The sequence below is a fragment of the Lactuca serriola genome, chromosome 2 (genome assembly GCF_051521515.1).
Source record: "Lactuca serriola cultivar US96UC23 chromosome 2, Lser_US96UC23_V15, whole genome shotgun sequence".
Taxonomy (NCBI): domain Eukaryota; kingdom Viridiplantae; phylum Streptophyta; class Magnoliopsida; order Asterales; family Asteraceae; genus Lactuca; species Lactuca serriola.
In genome coordinates this window covers 219,294,073-219,316,556 of record NC_136409.1, presented here as the reverse complement: position 1 = coordinate 219,316,556, position 22,484 = coordinate 219,294,073, and the positions used below count along the sequence as shown (strand labels likewise).

General features: G+C 36.8%; 1 protein-coding gene across 1 annotated transcript; it reads right to left on the bottom strand.

The window, feature by feature from the left end:
• Positions 1–8,165: 8,165 nt before the first annotated feature.
• LOC145088583 (uncharacterized) lies at positions 8,166–12,722 on the bottom strand. Its single transcript, XM_079026952.1, has 4 exons — positions 12,188–12,722; positions 11,837–11,952; positions 9,732–9,975; positions 8,166–9,638 (listed from the first exon to the last, which is right to left on the bottom strand). The coding sequence occupies exons 1-4, from the start codon at positions 12,560–12,562 to the stop codon at positions 8,331–8,333; spliced, it is 2,043 nt and encodes a 680-aa protein (XP_078883078.1). The 5' UTR covers positions 12,563–12,722; the 3' UTR covers positions 8,166–8,330.
• Between the last annotated feature and the right edge of the window lie 9,762 nt (positions 12,723–22,484).

Sequence of the window (22,484 nt, the reverse complement as noted above, 5' to 3'; positions counted from 1 at the left end):
GGTAGTGAAGCACGACTCATCATAGAGCGAACCATATCCAATAAAGTTTGATTACGCCTTTCTGCCACACCATTCAACTGCGGTGTCCTAGGAGGCATCAATTGCGAAACTATTCCACACTCCTTGAGATAATCGTGGAATTCAAGACTTAGGTACTCTCCTCCTCGATCGAATCGAAGCATCTTGACTTTCCTGCCCAATTGATTCTCCACTTCATTCTTGAACTCTTTGAACTTTTCAAAAGTTGCTGACTTTTGCTTGATTAAATGGATATACCCATATCTGCTATAATCATCGGTAAAAGTCACGTAGAAGCGGTTCCCATCCTTCGTGGTTGATCTAAACGGTCCACATACATAGGTATGTATTAGGTCCAATAGACCCTCACCCCTTTCACACGTACTCGTGAAGGGTGACTTAGTCATCTTTCCAAGTAAACAAGACTCGCACGTGTCATCTTCCTTAAGGTTGAATGACTCCAACACTCCATCCTTTTGGAGTTGGGCTATGCGTTTCTTGTTGACATGTCCAAGACGACAATGCCACAAGGATGCTTTATCCATACTAGTGGAAGAATCTATGTTCAAAACATCATTTCCTAAGTTATCAACAATCATAACAGTTTCATAAATTCCATTACATGGTATAGCTTCAAAGTACAAGACATCATTTAGATAAGCCAAAATAGAACCATTCTCATTATTAAAAGAAAATCTAAAACCTTGTCTATATAAACCATGAAATGAAATGATGTTTCAAGCCATTTCTGGTGAATAGAAACAATTGTTTAAATCTAAACACAAATTAATCCTAAGCACTAAAGAATACACTCCAATCTTGGTCACAGGCGACGATCTTATGTTCCCCATGATTAGATTGATTCTTCCTTGCTCCACATCCCTACTTCTTCTTAGTCCCTGCACATTAGAACAAATGTGGTAACCACATCCGGTATCAAGAACCCAAGAAATAGCATGATTAGAATCATTAGATTTAATTGTGTATATACCTGCGAAAGATGGCTTCATATTTCCTTCCTTGATTGCTTGCAGGTACTCTGGGCAGCTTCTCTTCCAATGTCCTATCTTGTGGCAGTGGTGGCATTCTGCCTCCTTTGGGTTAGGGCAGGGCTTAGCGGGATCAACTTTGGTCCCACTAGAAGAGGCACCATCTCGGGCTTTAACCTTGCGATAGTTCTTAGACGAAGCCTTCCTCTTCTTTCCCTTTCCTTGACCAATAGCCAAGACAGGAGCAGCAGGTGGATTGGGAGTTGGTGCAACAAACTTGTCTTTGAAGTTGCTCTCAGCGACCCTCAAGAGACCTTGGAGTTTGCTTAGGGTGACCTCATCTTTGTTCATGTGGTAGGTCATCCTAAATTGATTGTACATCGGAGGCAAAGAGTGAAGCACCATGTCGATCGCCAAGTCTTCCCCAAAGTCAACATTTAACTTGCGAAGGCGGTCGACATACCTTTTCATCTTTTTCAGGTGCACAGTAAGAGATTCTCCATGACCCATCTTAGCGGAAATCATGTTGGTGAAAATCTCATAAGGCTCTTGTCTCGCGTTCTGGTGGTATCTCTCCAATAAGTCTTGATGCATCTCGTACGGGTACATGTCCTCGTAGGACTTTTGGAATTCGGAGTTCATGGTGGCTATCATGATGCAATGTACCTTCGTTGGATCTCGCTCATGAGTTTCAAAAGCAGTAATTTCAGCCGGAGTAGCGACTTCAGGGTTGATCTTCTCGAGCTTCTCATCGAGGACATACTCCTTATCCTCATAGTGAGCAATGGTGCGAATGTATCTTATCCATTCGCTAAAGTTCGTTCCATCGAAGGTGACCTTTTGGCAAAGGCCCATCAACGTGAAAGAACTAGCAGCAGCGTTGTTAGCGTTCGACATCTACAAATAGAAAGGACAAAGATAGATTAGAATAAGAATCCCTAATTATCACCCAATAAGAAAAATTAGGGCTAGGATCCAACAATAACATTTACATACTAGAAAAGGGATGCCGTAATCTAACATGAAAATAAATTGAAGGTAAGTGAATGACGATTCACTAATTCTCCACCACAAAACCTAACTATTAGTCCTAAATGTTTTGAGAATTCCTAGGTTCGGATGAGATTCATTGAAACTATTCAATGGCATGTTTAAATCTCGATATGCCCCTCTTGTTTGTGACTGGGATACCGAGGATCATAAAGCGGGTGTGAATTACCATGCAAATTCACATGGTGCCTTCATTGTAACGATCACCTATTCGATGTGCCGGTAAACCACACACGCTCCATCGAACTATGATAAACAATGAATCACCCTTTGCCACCTTTGCTTAGAACCAATTAGTGTGCTGGTAAACCACACACGCTCCACTAACTTCTTAGCAAGGGTGCAAAGTGTAATTTCATGGGATTGCATCAATTCACTTTTCCTAAAGTAACTAAGATTGGGAAATTTTAAAAATGTGTAGTTACTTTGTATTACTTATTATACTTATAATGAGAGGATGAGGTTGCCCTATCCTACCCGTTCGGCTAACGACCCTCCACCAATCAAGCAAGCGGTGGGTGTGAGTGTACACCCATTAAGCGCCATTTTATAGGCCGCAACCTTATACCCACCTTATAGATCGGCTTCGTGAATGAGGCCTATTAACGGTAAGACTAGCATTTATATATATATATATATATATATATATATATATATATATATATATATATATATATTATTCTAGTAATATCATATTAGTATAGGGTTGTATTTTAAACCTTTTAAAATCTAGGGTTTGAAATTTAAATTGTCTAAATTAAAACTTTTAATCACAAAATATAAAATTCAAAACTTGAGGGCAAGTTTTAAACATTTAAAACATGGAGGATCAAATAACAAATAATTTCAAATAACAATTAATTTCCTAATTATCTATATTTGATTAATTCAAGATTTCTTTCAAGATAATTACCAAAATAATCAAAATAATTAATTAATTATCATATAAGGAAATTAAATATTTTATTAGTTAATAAATATCTTTAATTAGATCAAGATTATAGTCATATATATCAAAAAATCGGATTAGGGTTGATCTAATATGATTAAGGTAAGTTTCCATAAGATAATCATGAAGAAATCCCGAATCTGGCCATTCCTGACGCTTGGACTCGCCGAGTGCACAAAGGGACTCGCCGAGTCCACTTTGGAACTCGCCGAGTCCATGACTCAGAAACACAAAATTCGAATTTTGCAGTTTAGTTTCAGACAATTAAGCAACAATTTAATGAAAACCAAGCTAGGCTCTGATACCACTGATGGGTTTTAGCCATAAGAACTTTCCTATGTGCGCATGCAAAACCCTAATGCTCGAATCTAGGCTTTCTAATTAAACATGCTTTGAATCCAAGACTTCTAATGACTATTTAGGAATAAGAACAATGATAAAACAGATCTAGAATCATACCTTTGAATTCCTTGTTGATCTTGTTGTCTTGGAGCTTCTAGAGTCACAATTGTCACTCCTCTAATGGCTTACAAACACCAAATAGCAAGGAGGATGATTTGGGAGAGAGGAGAGGGGAGGAAATCGGCTAGGGCTTCTCTACTTTAGGTTAGGTGCCGATTTCCTTATGCCATAGGGTCTATTTATACTTGTAGACTCCTTAAGGGTTACAACCTAAACCCTAATTGGATAATCTTCTCTTAAGGCCATCCAAATCCTTTCCTTAGATAAGTCTTGGACGATTTGAAGCAATCCTTAGCTTCTAGAATCCGTCCAATCCATATCTATATGGATTTACAGTCTAAAGTTTAACTATCAAACAATTAACAGTATATACCCTCTTATTTAATTAATCTCTTTAAGTCACCAAATTAATTCCAATTAATTCTATGACTTATATTAATCAAATAACAATATATTATTCTTTATATATTATTCTCATAATATATATTAATAATATTTACTCTCTCTTAATAAATCATCCTATCAAGTTGCTATGGTGAAGGCAACCCAAAAGGACCATGCACAACCGGGTCAAATACTTGCCTAATATAGTTGCAGCCTTAGACACTATTCCAATAGTATAACTCCCACAAGGCATCAAAAGGAGATTTGGTCCCAAAAATGACAACCTAGGTCCAATAACTCCATAATAACCCAAAAAGCTCCAAGGGTTAGGGTCTCTGGACCTCTTTGAGTCCAGATCCAAGGCACAAACTCGAAGAGGGACCATTTGCTTCACATAATCACTCTCCAAAGGGGGTTAGAAAACCCTAACTCTAAAGATCAACCCTAAAACTGAAGGAGGTTCGAACTATTACCTCAAAATGGAGCCTCTGAACTCTGGATCTGCTGGAATCTCACCTCCTCCTTGCTCTTGCCACCTTCTTCTTGCTAAACAAGGAATATAAAGGCCCAAAAGTGACTTCCTCCCTCCCAAAACGATTTAGCTCTTTTAGGGTTCTCTCAAGGGACTGGTAGCAGCAATGGGAGGCTATAAGTGCCCTTAAATAGGCTCCAAACCCGGGGAATTAGGGTTTCATTAAACAGCGTGTACTCGCCGAGTCCATACGCGAACCCGTGCCCACAGCCGCGATCATACTCGGCGAGTTTGGGCTCCAACTCGCCGAGTCTCCTCACAAATCACCAAAATATAAGAATGGATAATACCTGGGAATCCGGGCTGTTACAATATCTAAGTTAAGGGATATATATCTATATTGTTTGGTAACAGTTGGTTTTGCAGGTTTGATAATTATAAATTATTATCATAATAATATTGTGGGATTGAAAACTTTATGTTTCTAACAAATTTTCCCAACCTAACCCGTTCAAAATTATATGCATCACAGGTAACAAAGATAAAGTTGTTGGAACTTGTTTAGGATGTCGGGTGATTAAGAGACAGCCTGCAATAGTGCTCATAAACATTAGGTATTTACGTTGTAACAATGTTATATATTGATTATGACATCCTTAGAGCTTTTGTACTTTGAAACATCTTTACTCAAATATATTTTAATAAAACGAAACAGTTTCCACAAAATGTTTTATTATATTGGGATTTTCCACAACCAAAAATACCAAGATTTTAAAGCGTAGAGAAAAGTCTTTTTTGTTTCTGAAAAATAGGGGATGTCACAATTTGAAGCAATCCAGGACCTTGGATAAGATCTATGCTAGTACTTAGACCTTATGGTCCCATAAAGTTTGTATCTTGGTCGAAATCAACTATGCATGAGCTTTCTAGGTCATTTAGTCCCCTTTTTAGTTAGGGTTTTAGATCTAGGTTTCTAGAGGCTAGAGAAAGGATAAAGTTGGAAACTTTATCTATGCATGGCCTTAATCGATCCAGATATGAGCTTTGGAGCTCTGAAAATAAGGATTAAGAGCTTAATGAATTAAGTTGGACAGAACGTATCCACGACGTGGCAAGGTTGATGCAATAACGTGGCAGTGGGGGTTTTCGCGACTATTTTGGCATATATCCACCATGACGTAGCCATGGTGATGTCTACGACGTGGTGACTTGATTGTTGACTTTTGACTGTTGACTGTTTTACTAAGTTTGAGTTGGTTAAACTTTAGTGTTCAGGTCTAGATTGAGGATTTATCCTTATTTGTCTAGGTGGGTTTGGTATTGGTTACTACATGTGATGAGTTGTAGGGAATTTTTTTCCTCGGTGATGTGATTTTTCACACTATACTTTGTATTGCAATATATATCATTTGTATGTTAGGATATTAATATGTTGTAGTGATCTGTTAGATTGGTAGATCTATTATGATTACCTGTTTTTGCTTATTATTGTTATTTTCATATGTTAACATATTGCGGTTGGGTTGAGGCGGTCGTGTTTTGTGTTTTAGGCCAAGAGACACGGGCGGTCCAGTTCATACTATAAGCCCAAGGGGAACGACCTGGCTTAGACATTGTAGGCTCCACATGGCGGTCCAGCCTTGTGTTGTAGGCCTTATGTGCATGCATTGTATGTGTATTGTTGTGTGGGGTATTTTGGGAAACTCGCTAAGATTTGGCTTATATTTGTGGATTTAAATGTTTCAGGTACTACTGACGATCGGGGCAAGTCAAAGTCATGATTGTACACATCATCCAGCAACAATGCAACAGACCTCTTCACGAAGGCACTTCCTACTTCCATCTTCAGAAAAATATGCATGGCATCGAAATATGACTTGTACATATCATATAATGTTACAGATGTCAATATGAAGAGGGGTCCACTAAACATTGCACTTTTTTCCCTTCTCTAAAGGTTTTTCCCACTAGGTTTTCTTTAGCAAGGTTTTTAACGAAACAGTAATTCAAGGTTGAATGCATATTAGAAAAATTATCATCCAATGGAGGAGAGTTATAAAATCCATCAAATTATTAAGTGTAGACAAAGCATGTGGATGAACAATTTTTCACCCTTGAGTAATTTTCTTTACCTATTGAGTTGCTATTTTGAGGATGTATGAATAGGATAGTATGTATTATAAATACACATCAAATGTGAAAGATAAAAGCACGTCATCTTGATTACAATCTTCTAAGTATTCAAGATCCTCTCAAACCTTCTTCTTTCTTTTGTTAGTTTTTGTTAATTTAGTTTTAATTACGTCAAATATATATATATATATATATATATATATATATATATATATATATATATATGTGTGTGTGTGTGTGTGTGTGTGTGAAAAATGAATAACTAGATGTTATTTAAATTACAAAAATTGTCCTTATGGTTCGATTAAAATTACATATTTAATCCTTTAAATGATTTTTATAATTTGCATATACTTTATGAAAATAATATAATCGTATTCAACCAACTTAAAAATTAATTCAAACTCTTACCTAGAAATTTATTTAAAGATGTATTAAAATCTAAAAAAAAAAAAAGAATTGATTTAAACCTCCATTGAAGAAAGAAACATAGATGGAGTTTATGTGTTTAATTAGTATTGCAACGATAAAATTGCATCCTTGAACGTGGTTGGTTGATACCGGTGGTGTTGCACGGTTTAGAGAAAGGGGGGGGGGGGGGGGGGGGGGGGGGGGGGGGAGAGAGAGAGAGAGAGAGAGAGAGAGAGAGAGGGAGGGGGAGGGAGGGGTGTAGATGAGAAGATCACTAGAGATGTCATAGGTGTTAGAAAACTAATGTTGATGTGAGAAGATGACTAGAGATGTTAAAGTTGTCGGAAACAAACTAGACCTATAATATCCGGTCAAAATGATGTATCTTGAATAACAAGTGTGAGTTTAATAGAAAATTATGTACACAACAGTTAATTAGATGTATACAAAATTGTCATTTTATTAAAGGTGCATAACAGAATCGAACATTCTATTAGGATTTGATCCAACCTAAAATCCAGATCCGATCAAAACCAGACAGGGCAAACCGATCCACCGAATTATAACTATATCCATATCCTATGGCTTGAATTGGATTTGATATTCGATCATAAATCAAATTTACCTAAATACAGATCCAAATCCATCCAAAAGATCTGTCAAACATATCCCAAATTGGATTAGACCGGTATGAAATCGAATTAAGACTGATTCTAAATCAACCTTAAAATCCACCCCAAACTAAATCGGATTTTGACCAGAATGGATCATTCAAACTGGATCAGATTTGGTGTTTTTGCACCTATATAGTTAGTTTATTATTCCTCTCTCCCTTTGTAGCTTCTACATTAGGTGTTGCACATTGTTCTTATTAGCTTTAGAAAACCAAGGAATTTCAGTTTTGCCTCTTTCATTTAAAGTTTTGTTGTTTCTGGAAACATTTAAATTACACTGAGCGGGTATTATTTTTTGAGAATTGTAACAGACACCCCCCTGAAACATTTATATAACTTTTATCATCAAAATCTTTTATATTTCTCAAAACTTATAATTTTGAGATGTAACGTAATCCTTAGTAATGTTTCTATTAATATCATATTATGTAATGTCATTTTTATTATTATTTCATGTCATTTTTATTAATGAAACTTTTTAATTAAAATTGATGTTATATTTTATTTAGTAAGTAAAAAGGTTTGAATATTTGAAAATTATTATTTGTATTAAAAAAAAAGGGTTAAAGGTGAAAGATAGGAATAACATAGGTTGAATGAATGAGAGGTTGCACCGAATGGAGTAGATAGTAAAACACATAGTATAGCCATATGCTTTCCAGTCTTAGTTACACAATCATTTGCACCCCAAAAAACAACTAAAAAAAAAAGATATATATATCTACACTTGTTGTTTTATCTTGGAATTTAACAACAAAAACAAGGATCTACAGTGCCATATTTTCATATTACAGGGTTTTCCCTGTCCCAGAATCTGAGAAGCTTGATTGGTCGTCATCATTGGGACGAGTTGAAATTCCACCACCTGAGTCTTCCCCTAGGAGATCAACCAGATCACCTTGGTGAATGAACCTCCTCCTGTCACTCAGTGAAACCATGCCCATAGCCGCGATGCTGTTTGCAATGGCATGGTTCACGTCTGTAGCTCCCCCATACAGACCTCGGCTTCCGTTTTGGAATTGGTTCCCACCAACAGTGGCTAGAACAGAGGGCAGCTGACTTGATCCACTGATGAGAAGCCGTAGTGTATCCCTTGCGCTCTTCTCTGCCATGGAATCAGTTTGTTGGATCAACGGGAGGTGGTGGTGGTGGTGGAGGGGTGGAATACCAGGACCAGCACTCACCAGGTAGGCTTGTCCCGAAGAGCAAATGTCAATTACAGGGATGTGCACTATAGAATCGGTCATTAAGGGAGTGAAAGTTGGGAACTGTTGAGAAGTTGATTCAGGTAGGAAAGGTGGGATTTCATCCAGATTAAGAGGACTTGGTTTAGGTGCTGCTGCTAAAAGGTCCGATGATGACGAGCCTGCAAGAAGTGAAGAAAGGGGAGGTAAGGTAAAGGAGTCTGCCATTGCCATTGACATGGGCGTCATCTGTGTGGGTGCCACTGTGTACTGGAGAGTGGAAGGTCCAGGTGGACACCAACAATAATATGGAGAATACAGAGATGGTGTCATCATGCTCATGGAGATGGAAGGAATTGGGTTCAGGGACAGGGGCACTGTGTCTACTGTTTTCTCGGTCAGACCAACCTCTAACCCACTTACCAGTGGGAACAGGTGGATCTCAGGAAACTTATCTTTAACAGACTGATTTGAAGGAGATGATGATGATGTATTTGCAGAAAGGCTTTCGGAATTTTCAACACTGCCATTGCCAGCCTCCACCTTTCGCCTCAATTTCTCTTTCACAACATTTTTCAAGGAAGCCAAGTTTCTTGGTGGGGCTTCTTTGAAAGAGCTTGGCCTAGGACTCAGGCTACCTTGGAGTACACTAGTATTGCTCCTACCACGTGAAGACTTTGATGATGCCGATTGTGAACTAGTAACAGCTTCACTTAGAGTTAGAGGTTGGCCTAAAGAGGTTGTGGAGGAACCGGAACAAGGGGTTATCGACACATGTGCAGTATTATTACTGACTTGAGTATTTGCCCCAACAAGATAAGTTCGAAGATGAGTTACAAAACATTTAAGCCGAGAATCACTAATTCCAGTTAAATCAGCAAGGGAAGGCTTCTTCTCAAGCAGATTCCTCATCTATACACACACATACACAAAATATCAGTATCCATTTCTATGTGTTTTTGTTTGTTTGTTTGTTTTACACCATTGACTAGATAAGATATCTACCTTCTCAAGCAACTCATAACCAACAAGTCTGGACTTCTCTGAGCACCAGAAGTAAAAAGGATCACCACTAGGAACCCTGATCATAAAAGATCGCCCTGAACTATCTGCAGATATTCCCTCAATCAAGACAGATGAGCAATCAGAGATATTTCTTAAGGTTGAAAGACGCTCCACGTCACCATCATCTCCAAGAAAGGATATGCACAGGTCGGATGTTGGCAACAGTGAGAGACTTAAGTTTCCCCTGTTCCAATGCAACAAACCCATATATATATATCAAGTATTCAGATAAAAATAACCACACACCCACCATAACTATACAAGTAATAATTTTAAGCTCGTCTTAGCATTTTAAAACTGTTGATACACATAAACGAAAGGCCTTATGATTCTTCTTCTGTTGTTCAAACCATTTTATTTGAATTATTATTGTTCTTAAGCAGGGGATTGGGGAGACAAGAGTAAAGAGTTGTTACTAATATAAGATCCCTTCTCCCAAGATCGATAATATCTATCTTAAACATTCTAAAGACTGCCTCACACCCATTACTTGTATTATTTTAATGATCAAAAGCTCTACATAACAGCCTATCACTATCACTCAGTCACTCCACTCCGCATGACATGTTAGATCGAAGAGGAGCAGTTTAGCTATGAAAGATGAGTGATGACAGACTTAATTAGCAAAACCAATCAATCACATTGATTGTCGTATTAGACTTACCAAAACCATAACTATACACTGACACCTGGTCAATGTAATCAAGATCATATGTATTACTATTTAGTATTTCCTTCAGATAATATGGCTCTGGTGCTCTAATTATCATGTCCTGGATGATAAACAGTATAGAGTATAGACTGTATTGAACACAGAAATCACATCAAAATCCACAGAGAAACAAGAATAGTTGGTGAGGACAATTTTAAGTTTATAAAGCAAAAAATAGCAATAATAATAATACCAAGCAAACAAACTTTATAAACTTAGATGTAGCAAAAATGGATGTGAAGTCAAAGAAACAAACAAGGACAAAGAAAGACACAGATGACAATATACAGACGATTAATAGAATACAGGACCACAGAATTCAATGCAAATAGCAAACATAGCATAACTTTAAGGATATACAATATAAGAGCATGACTCTACCTTTACTTCTTCTTAATTCAGAGATCATAATAGAACACGCCCAGTTACCTACAATGAAAAGGATATATTTATTTGGAAGGATGATCATGTCACCATTAATAAGATGATATGCACAAGCCTACAGCTTCTACTCATTAAATGTCATAATATGTAGATACCAGTAATTATATGCGAACATATGTTTAACTCTAATACCACACGTGAAGTATGTGGATTCTGCACTCAAATTGGAAGATGCACAGATTAAAACAGTGAGACGATTTAGGGCATGACAGATATAGGCATGTCCTACAATGAAACTAATCAGCTGCAGCAGATATTTTTACACCTCTGAAAAGTGAAAACCATAGATCATATTCATAACGACTTGACAAATTTGATAAAATAAACCATGCCATTCCACCAATCTTTTCATGGTTACCTGCCTGTGTCATACAAATGACACCCAATTTCTTCAAATAATACATAATAAATAAATAAATAAATAAGCAACAATCTCAATCAAATAAATGCCTTACCCAAGTACCAATTCACATTAAGTAGACCAAGAAAGAAACAACTCAACATACTCTAGAAACCTATGCATAAACACTTACAACCTCTTAGTATCTTACTAACAAGAACCAAACCGTTAAGCCCATTAAAATGCATCTAACATTCCTTTAAGCTTTAAGTGTCAATAAATGGAGAAAGTGACAGCTATTAGTACCCTGGGAATGAGGATGGAAAGCCAAAGTTATCAGAGGTGAGCCTTAAACCCCTGTATAATACTGACCAAAAACAAATTTTAACCAGGCTTGAAAATCCTAACTTCTGCTAGATTATCCAAATTAACAATTAAGACCGGGTAGCTAAGTGAACAACATTCCAAATGCTACTTAAGGTATGGATAGATCAAACATACTTTCATGCATCGTAATGAAGTTACAAAGTAATTACAACTAGCAACTACCTTGTACTGTTTGGAATTAGAAGAGTCCCTTGCTTGTCGATCTTGCCAACACGAATGGACACGAGCGGAACACACAAGCACCTTGCAAGCAAACCAACTTCTGATGGCTCAAAGTGCTGTAAGAAGCGTAAGAAAAACAAATTAGGTATAATCATCAGCATATTACATTATATATTGCAGTAATCAATGATAAGCATGCACATTATGTATTGCAGTAATCTATCTCCATTTTCACGTTTATAACCTCAGAGAATTTGATGTTTCTTGTAACAATTTGTCAAAGACTACACAAGATAGTTTCTATCTTACACCATGGAATGATCTAAGTGTATAACTAAATCGAACAGATACCTGGCTCAGATGCGACAGCAATCGATCCTCAGTCACGCCGCTACACACGTTAAGCTTTAGCAAGGGCTTCAACCTCTCATCAGCACGACAGGCTCCCATCACCTGCATATCAAGCGCATGTAGCCACTGTATAACCGTCCCTTGAACGCTCCGTTGTATCAACAATTCGTCATCGTTATCTCCATCACCAACAAACAAATCGGTCAAACGTTCCGCAAGTCCGATTCTATTTCCGTTCCTCCTTGTCGACGAATCTCCGGAAACCGCATCCGTAGAAGCCTGACCACGAGACAACGATGATGAATCTTCCGGTGATTTCTGCTGATCATCGGCATCTCGATCACCAGATGATTGTGATTTATCATGATTATTCATATTGATTGATTTTAGGTTTTTAACACAAATTCTATATTCAAAATTAACGATTCCTAACAAATTAAAACAATTGACGATTCAAGAACCTAGATCAGAGATCTAATCGGAGGTTGTTATCGGATAAATTGTATATAATAACTGGTACAGAGGCAAAATAAGAGAGATAAGAGATGATATAAAGATATTTATATAGGGGTTGTAAGAGGATACGGACTTGAAAAGGAAATTTAAGTGGTATTGAAAGTGGAGGGTTGGAGTCCGGTGGGGACATGCTGACGCTTGGACCAGATCAGCAAAGTAGGTCCATGCAGCGGTCTGAATGTGGTAAAAGATGTGACACGTCCTCAATGAGCCGACTATTTTGTTTTATAGAGATATTTTATTGTTTTTTATGGTATAATCTTCCCGCCGCTATTGATATTTATTTTTAGACAAAATTATACAAAATAGTACCTGTGGTTTTTGAAAATTATCATTATAAGTCTCTAGGAAATTTTTTTAACACAAATGATCATTGTGGTTTTAAAAATTTATACCATATGTATTTACAGCTAACATTAATATAAAGTAAGGGTTTATGCTTGTGAGTTGAAAATGTTATCGTTTCTTAAATAATTTGAAGTTAAAAAAATAGGAAACAAAGTTTCTTATTTTATGTCGTCTCTTTCATTTGCACCATTGTCACATCCAATGATGTCGATGATGGTGTTGACATCGACGTCCCGTTCTCTATATTTGTCTTTCTTCACAAGATTGTACCACGGTTCCTGTAACATCCTGTTTTGAAAAGTTTCTTATTTCGGGATTGTGGAACATAACTTGATCATGGGAAGGCCTTGGGTTTCAACAAAATAAGGTTTAGACCTTATTGGTTATTGATAATATTAGTTATGTGATCTAAGCCCTTGATTAATGTTTTTGAGCCAAGGGTAAAATGGGAAAAGTGATGCTTCGAACTTCTTGGATGAATTAATGATTTTAGTTCAGTATGTTTTAAGTCAAAAGTAATTATATAGGGTTGTGGAGCTTATCATTATCTTTTCATGCATATAAAAATCGCCGAAAATGGAGTTGTAACGAAGAAGTTATGTTTGTTTGAAGTTGTAATCAATTTTGGTGAAAAACCGTTGCCACAGAGTGGTGAGCAGATCTCCACAGAATAATGAGTAAGTTGTCACGGCGTAGCAATTTCCATGGAGTGGACAAACATTGCCACGGAGTGGCAGTCTGTCAGGCCCAAACTCGTGATTTTTAGGGTTTTCAATGTATTTAAGTATAAGATTTCGACATTTTGCCCATTTTATGAGCATCCATTGTATCTATAACCCTTTAGGAGAAACCTTAGCCTCCATCTTCAAGATTTAAGCTCCACCCCTCTCATTTCTCCTCTTTTAGATGCTTTGTATAATATTTTAATGCAACTTAAAGATCAAGAAGGTTCTTTTGGTTGCTATGAATGATGTTTCAAGTTTGGATCCATCAAAGACCCTATATTTTGGGACTATTGTGAGTATAAAGGAATGATGTTTTAAGTTTGTATGTTGCATGTATGGAGTAAGGGATCAGAGTCATTATGGACTCGGATTGATACGAACCCAATAGAGTCGACTTGGGCTCGGAGTCATTATAGACTCAGGGTTAATACGGACCCGACTGAGCCGACCTAGGCTCGGAGTCAATATGGACTCAGGATTGCTATGGACCCGATACAACTTTTTTATATGATAATGATCGTTTTGCCCTTTTTAAGCATAATATAGTCCAATATATATCGATACAACTATGTGTTGTTATATATATATATATATATATATATATATATATATATATATATATATATATATATATATTAGGTGTGGTATTTGGAAAACTCACTAAACTTTATGTTTATGGTTTGTGGTTTAATTGTTTTCAGGTTTTCTTATATTAAAGGAGGGGCAAGGCTCGATTGTATCGCATCCATTAGAGATTTCCACACATAAGAACTTTTGACCACATTCAGACCGTTGCATGGACTTTACTCATCGACTTTATGAAATACATTTTCCACCCCTCTATTTTTTTAAATGTTACTTTGACCCTCCAACTTTGACTTTGTAAAATGTCACTTTTTAATCAATTATCATTCCTAATACGCAACAAAAACACGTAAAAACATACGGCAAAACACAGACTCAATTACTAGTTTTTATATGGATAAACATTTTCCAAGGAAAAAGTTTTTAGCTTTTATTTATTAGTAACTTCAGAAAAACAAAAACTAAACAATTACAACACCTTAAAACAATGTTATATATTTGAAACAATGATAATAAATTAATTAAAAAAAACATTATTAGTTAACAATTATATTTAAATAATATTAATTCAAAAAATATGTTTAATTTTATTCACAAACAACCAGATTGATAAAAGCCATTAAGATATGTGATTCTAAAATACATATCCAAATTGATTAATTATCTTAATATAAAGATGGAAACAAGGTAGAGAATATCGGGGACCCCAATCCCCATTCTCTAATCCTCATTCCAATCCATATCTCCATCGCGACATGAATCCCCATCCCCACCTCAATGGGGACCGGAAATCCCTAGCGGGGAAATCGGAGATTTCTTTTTCTATTTTAATGTAAAACTTTTTGTATAAATAAAAAGTAGGTTAAATTACACAAATTGTCCCTATGATTTAGGGTAGGGATGAGCATACGACCAGTTGGACCAAACCGAACCGGAAAAAACCCAGGACCAGACCCAGACCGAACCAGATTTTCATATTAGCGGGCCGATTTTGTGGGTTTTCTTTTTATCAATATTCAGGCTTCGGGTTTGGCCCAGACCGAACCCAATATAAGGGATTTAACCTAGACCTGACTGGAAAACCAAAGGTTATTATTTTTTCTTTTTAAAGTATTGTTTTTTTTTTTTTTGAAAAAGTGTAGTTTTTTTTATTAAAAATGTTGTTTTTTCTTGTTAAAAATGCAGTTTTTTAACAAAATAGTGAAGTTTTTTTATAAATGAATTGTTTTTTGCTGTTTTTTATAAATAAAAGCAGTTAAATGCAAATTTTTTAACAAATTGTGCAGTTCTTTCAAGAAATAATGCACTTTTTATAAAATGAACTTTTTTTTTTTGCTGTTTTTATAATTAAAAAAGTTGTTAAATACAATTTTTTAATAAATAATGTAGTTTTTTATAACTAATGTAGTTTTTTAATGTTTGTATTTTTTTTTGTAGACACCTCATTTGCACGTGATCTAAATAGAGTCATGCAACGTACGATTTCGTAGTGATAAAAATGGTTGTAATGTTCCTTGAAAAGTTCAAACCAAAATCGGAGATGTGGCCGGTTTTATGAAAACCATTGGTACAAACTATTTTACGGGAAATTATAGATGTTGATCAACATCTAGAAACGTGTTCAACAAAAGTGCATATTTGTCACATGATCCTCATACATGCGTAACAAATACAAGTATTGATGTTCAATAGATAAGTTGAACGATTTCACGCATTTTGCTGTAAACAACAAAGATACGAAACCCATTTTGTAACCCGAAACATGATCGGACCGAAACTATAAACAACAATACCAAAGTCTAATTCGGTCCAAAACCAGGTTTGGTACTCGGAACCGGACCGGACCGAACCTGAACCCGAACCCCATACACTCTAAATAGATCTGGTTTTCGGGTTAGTTAATTCACAATCTTTGGTCTTCAGGTTTTCAGTCATCGGGTCGGTCCGATCTGGTTCCGGCCCGTTGCTCATACCTAGTTTGGGGTAATATGTGTAGTTGGTCCCTAAGAAGTTTTCTTAACTCAGAAGGTCCTTATTGTTTGTTTTTGTTACGTCTTTAGTCCCTGTTTGACTTACCTTGGCACGATACCCCAACCTCCAACCTACCTTATACTTTCAATACAGTTTCGTTGTTTCTCAGCTCAACCAAGAATTAAAGAACCCTCAAATATCCGTCGCTGCCTTGGATGGTTCTGACGAACCAACCCTTTCTCAACTTTGCACCATCAAGCTTCTCTCATCTCATCTCTGGTTGGTTTGCTGTAGTGTATATATGTTTCTCAACTCTGGTGTATCTCTGATTTGTAATCGATTGGAACAATATCATTTTCTCCGATATGCAATCGAACAGTGGTAGTGGTGGTGGTCGGAAACCCACCAGTGTTTTTTCGAAGACAAAAAAAATTGAAAGCCACGTGCTTCAAATCCCTAAATTGAACCAGATGTTGCAAATCGATGGAGTTCGGAGTGCATATGGTGGTCATTTTTGCATCTCAATGTCGATAGGTTCCAGCGGCGATCCAGATTTCTGATGTCGATGAAGATCCTCCCCCTTACTACATTATACCATCGTCATCTCCTAAGATTGGAAAAATGTGTTTGTTGTTCTTTTGGTATAATATTTAATCACCAGGGGAGTTGCAGGCGGGCAAAGAAGGAAGTGAGGCAACGAGTGTTGTTTCATTTTCATCAGATTGTGTAATCGATTTTATTTTCATCAGATTTTCAGTTTGTGTTTTTTCTAGGTTTGAGTAAAGATGATGTTGTGATTGTCGCAATTGTATCAAATTGTTCATTGATTTTTTTCCTTCCTTTTTTGGTTTCATTGTTCATGAACGCTTAGTAATATAAAGAAATATGTGTTCTAACTGAGATGAAGGAGGTGGGGCATGGAGGAGTTCTTGCGAAATAAGAGGAAGGATATTGGTTTTCTGGCAACTGGATTTCTGGTTTCAATTTTCCCGGTGAAAGTTGTCAGTAATGGGGAGGAAACCAATGGTGGTGGTGGAGTTGCAGGTGGTGGTTAGGTGGTCGATAATGAGTATTGGGATGGTAGACGATGTTCTTTTTTTATTAATGTTTTTTTAATTTAATATGATAATAAAAACTGATTAAAGATATCAAAAAAGGTAATATGGTCATTTCAAGTCAACAAGGGACTAAAGACACTACAAAAATAAACAATAGAGACCTTCCAAGTTAAAAACACTTCTTAAAGACCAGCCATGCAAATTGCTCCAAACCACAGGGACCATTCATGTAATTTACCCTAAAAAGTATAAATTTTAATTTTACCAATGTAAGTTTCAGATTTTACAAAACATAAAACATTCATAAATTACATAAGAACTACAAGTAATTTTTCTACCAAAATTTAAATACATACGTAGAAAATCAAATAACTTTAGCCATAACATATTGTATGATTTGATTGAATATATTATAGCATGAACATAATACTGAATGAGAATTTTAACACATGTAGAGTGATTTTTTATTATATATGTTACAATAAAAACGTATGACAGATGTGAGATAAACTATTTGATATTTCTTACAAAGAGTACAATTTTTGTCAAATCAATAGAAATCAGACTTTTAACATGAATAAAATAAACATGAAAAATAATAAAATAAACATAAAAAGTAATAAAGAATAAACATCAAATAGAATATCATAATGACATTTAAGGTAAAAATAGATAAACCAAAGAGAACAAAATTATATATGAGACTAAATTAGATAAACGAATAAAAAATATATAATTTTAACTGTATAATTAGGATATTTGGATCATAATGTTGTGCACCCATCTTTACAATTCATCTATCAAAGGCAAAGGCACAAAAAGATACCATCCAGAGAGGGGACCACAGACTAATCGTGGGCACTGCAACAAAGAGTGGGGACTGTAGGGGTATTTTGGGAATCATGGCAGATCCTCTGTCATGTCCAGCCTTTTTTATGGGAATGTGTTGTTAGTAGAGGAAAGTAGATATTCTAGAAGTTCTTACTCTTCTTTGGGAGACCATAGCATCTCGAATAGCTATACCTATCATGTCTTTCATTTCCTCCCTCTTACTCTGGGAAATTTAGATGTAATCTTGGGCATTCAATGGCTGGAAAAATTAAGGGTTGTAACTACAAATTGGAGGACTCAGTTGATGAGATTTCAGGTAAATAGACAGTGGGTAACATTAAAGGGGGATCCTTCCTTGGAACGAGAATATTTCATTGAAAAACATGGTTAGAACTATAGGGGCAGTAGGGGTGGATATTTGATCCAATACCGCCACCTCAGAATGTAGGCTCCAGTTCCAGTTGTTCCAACAACTCCCCTCTACTTGACCAAACTGATCCAAAGGTTTGCCAAGGTTTTTACTTGGAAAGAGGGTCTTCCTCCAGCACATACCCAACAACACGCAATTCAATTGAATGAAGGAACATGACCCATTACTGTAAGGCCTTACAGGTATTCCTACACCCAAAAAGCGGAGATTGAGAAGTTGCTTCAGGATATGCTCAAGTCGGGAATCATCCAACCCTCACGAAGCCCTTTTGCTAGCCTGATGCTTCTGGTAAAGAAAAAGACGACTCTTGGAGGTTCTGTGTAGATTATCGCAGTCTCAACAAAGTGACCATCAAAGGCAAGTATCTGATCCCTGTAATTGATGAGTTATTGGATGAGCTTCACGGGTCTAAAATTTTCTCAAAATTGGACTTGAAGTCCAATTATCATCAGATTAGGATGAAAGAAGAGGATGTGCCTAAAACTGCTTTTAGAACTCATGAGGGCATTATAAGTTCACTGTCATGCCATTTGGCTTGACAAACGCCCCGACCACGTTTCAGTCCGTCATAAATAAGATACTTAAGCCTTTCCTTTGAAGATTTGTATTGGTATTTGTGACATCCCCAAAATCACAGCCAGAAAAGACCGGTTTCATTTATGCTTTTTAAAATAATTTCAGAGTAAATCCTTTTGATTTAAAAGAGTTGCGGAAATTGTTCCCAAAACAAAATATGATAAAATAATATTTATCAAGGCATTTCATCAAGAGATGCATTTTCATTATATAATCAAAACTCGGGATGTCATGTTCCGATACAGACCATAAAGCATAAATGATAACATTACAAGTCATTCAACAAATATATACATATACAGACTTGTAAACAAAACAACTCGATGACTCATTCATCTTACGCCCTTGCGCCACTTCCTGTAATACAAATAAAACTGAGTGGGTCAGGCTTGGGAGCCTGGTGAGCATATAGAGTTTTCAACCTACAATAAATAAATTATATTTAATTTCACCAACCAATCACTATCCCGATTACCCATTCCCGTTATCCTCACTTTACGTCCCTAAAACAACATCTATCTCAAGGGACCTAATCTAGGATTTTCATCGGGACGGACATTACTGCTAAGGGGTTTCCTCAACAATAGATATCCTAAAGGCAACCATGAGGGGGATAGAGTACACCTGTGAACACATCGTTCACAACACCTACAGGTTATGAACCTGCTAGCGTTCTACTGGACTGTCTAGAAAGAGTATGTGGTCGTTATCCATACTCCGCTGAATAACTAGATCAACAACAACAACATCGAGGCCTCTCATCTGTTTATTACACACCAACTATCTACCCATGTTCTACCCAACATATTAGTAGATAAAAATATATATTTTTATACATAGTTTAAAACCTGTATAGCATTTTCATTCAATACACACATAACAGATGAGGCACACCCACATAACACGTATTTCATAGAAAATAAATCAGATCTATGAGATAGAAGAGAGTGAATATACATCCACACACATAACAACAAAATTATACACATAACACGTATTTCGTATAAAATACTTCATAATTATGCGTTAGAAGAAAATAACTACACACTCACTTGATCAGAAGATGATCGGACAACACTACGACTTGCAGAAGTAGTAATCCTCAGTAGATCTGGAAGATCTACACAAAAATCAAACTTCTCGCAGGCAGAGCTTCGGCTCGGGAATCGCACTTCTCGGGATCTTCGGGAGTGTAAAACTTCCTTCTTAACTTGGATATGAGATCCGGGGTGTCGGGATGGCTTCGGGGGTTTATACGCAGAGCTTCGGCACAAAAAGGAGGAGAAATGAGCAAATAAGCTCGGAACCCTCGCATCCTATTTATAGGAGGTTGAGGCCTCACAGTACGTTGGGCGTACAGCCGTACGCGGGGCGTACGCGTCTGAAATCGTCGCTGCATGCGTCATCCGAAGAACTCGAGTGTGAGGCGCGTCATGTTTCGTTGTACGTTGGGCGTACTTCGGATAAGTCCGATGACTCCCCTTCGGATAATGTCGGGTTTAATAATTAAATTTAAATATTAATTATTTAATAAACTTTGGAAATTCATATCTTCTTCATACGAACTCTATTTTCGACGTTCTTTATATCCACGCGTAGGTGAGACTACGCTCTACAACTTTCGTTTAGACTCCGTCGGCTAATTTTGATTTTATTTTTATTATTTATTTTTAGTAGGCCGGGACAAAAAAACTTCGTTATAAATTCATAACTTCTTCGTTTGACGTCCGTTCTCGCCTAACTTTTCATCGCTTCGATACCAACAACGAGATCTTTTGTTCTCGTTTAGATTGTTTCGGCTAAAAACCGCTCGATCTCAAATCGAGTATTTCGGGCTGCATACCGCTAAGTCGAAACTTCAGAAAATCATAACTTCCTCATACGAAGTCAGATTTGGGCGTTCTATATATATTCGAAAACCTTGTTTCAACTACTACAACATTATCCAAAGATAACGAGTTTATTTTACACTTAAATTTTGACGCTCATTTTATTCTTAATTAATCCAATCCCATAATTAAGCAATTAAGCACAAAACACATAATACACAAATAATAGACTTCTATTATTTCAAAACGGGTTACAAAGGTTAACCTAGACTATTACATTGCTAAAAATGGCAAGCCCAGAAACACAGGCGTTACAGTATTCTTTGGCGATATTCTACTGTACATCCCAAATGAGGAGCAACACGTCACACATTTGGAGATAGTTTTGGGATTGCTCAACCAGCACGAGCTATATGCGAACCCGAGCAAATATGAAGTGGGAAAAACAAAAATTGCATATTTGGGCCATGTGGTTTCGAAAAAAGGGGTGGCAGTCGATATTGAAAAGATCAAAGCTATGAAGGCATGGCGTGTTCCCACTTCAGTCAAGGAATTAAGGGGTTTCTTGGGACTCACCGGTTATTACCGGAAGTTCATCGTGGGGTATACTCAAATTGCAACTCCTTTAACTGATCAATTAAGGAAGGATTGCTTCAATTGGAATCAGGAGGCCACTGAAGCTTTCAACCAGTTGAAATTCGCTCTCACTCACACGCCCATCTTGGCGATGGCAAAATTTTCTAAGGTTTTTTTTGTCGAAACGAATGCGTCTGGGGCAGGGATCAGGGCGGTTTTAACACAGGAGGGGCACACAATAGCCTACTATAGCCAGATCTTTGGGGTAAGAAATCGTCTCAAGTCCATCTACAATAAGGAATTAACAGCGATAGTCTTGGTAGTTCACAAATGGCGACACTATTTGATGGGAAGGCATTTTATCATCAAAACGACCAACGAAGTCTTAAGTACCTTATGGAGCAAAGGGAAGTTGGTCCGGAGTACCAGAAGTGGATGTACAAGTTATTGGGATTTGATTTTGAAATTCATTATAAATCGGGTCCAACAAATAAGGTGGCTAATGCTTTATCCCGTCGAATGGTTGCAGACCCTGAGTTGCACATGCTCCAATCCACCCAGTCTCTACCAGTGGAAGAGTTGGATGAAGAAATTGAGAAGGACCCGTTCATTCGACAAGTCAAGCTTGACATGTCAGAGGGGGATAAACCTCATGTGGGATACACGTTGGAGAAAGGAAGGTTGTTGTACAAGGGGAGGTTGGTAATTCCAAAAAAACTCGAAATTAATACCCAATCTTTTGAAAGAATTTCACGACTGAGTTATCGGAGGGCATGTTGGTGAACTAAGAACCTACCAAAGGTTGGCTTGTGAATGGTTTTGGATGGGACGAGAAAGACGGTTCAACAATAC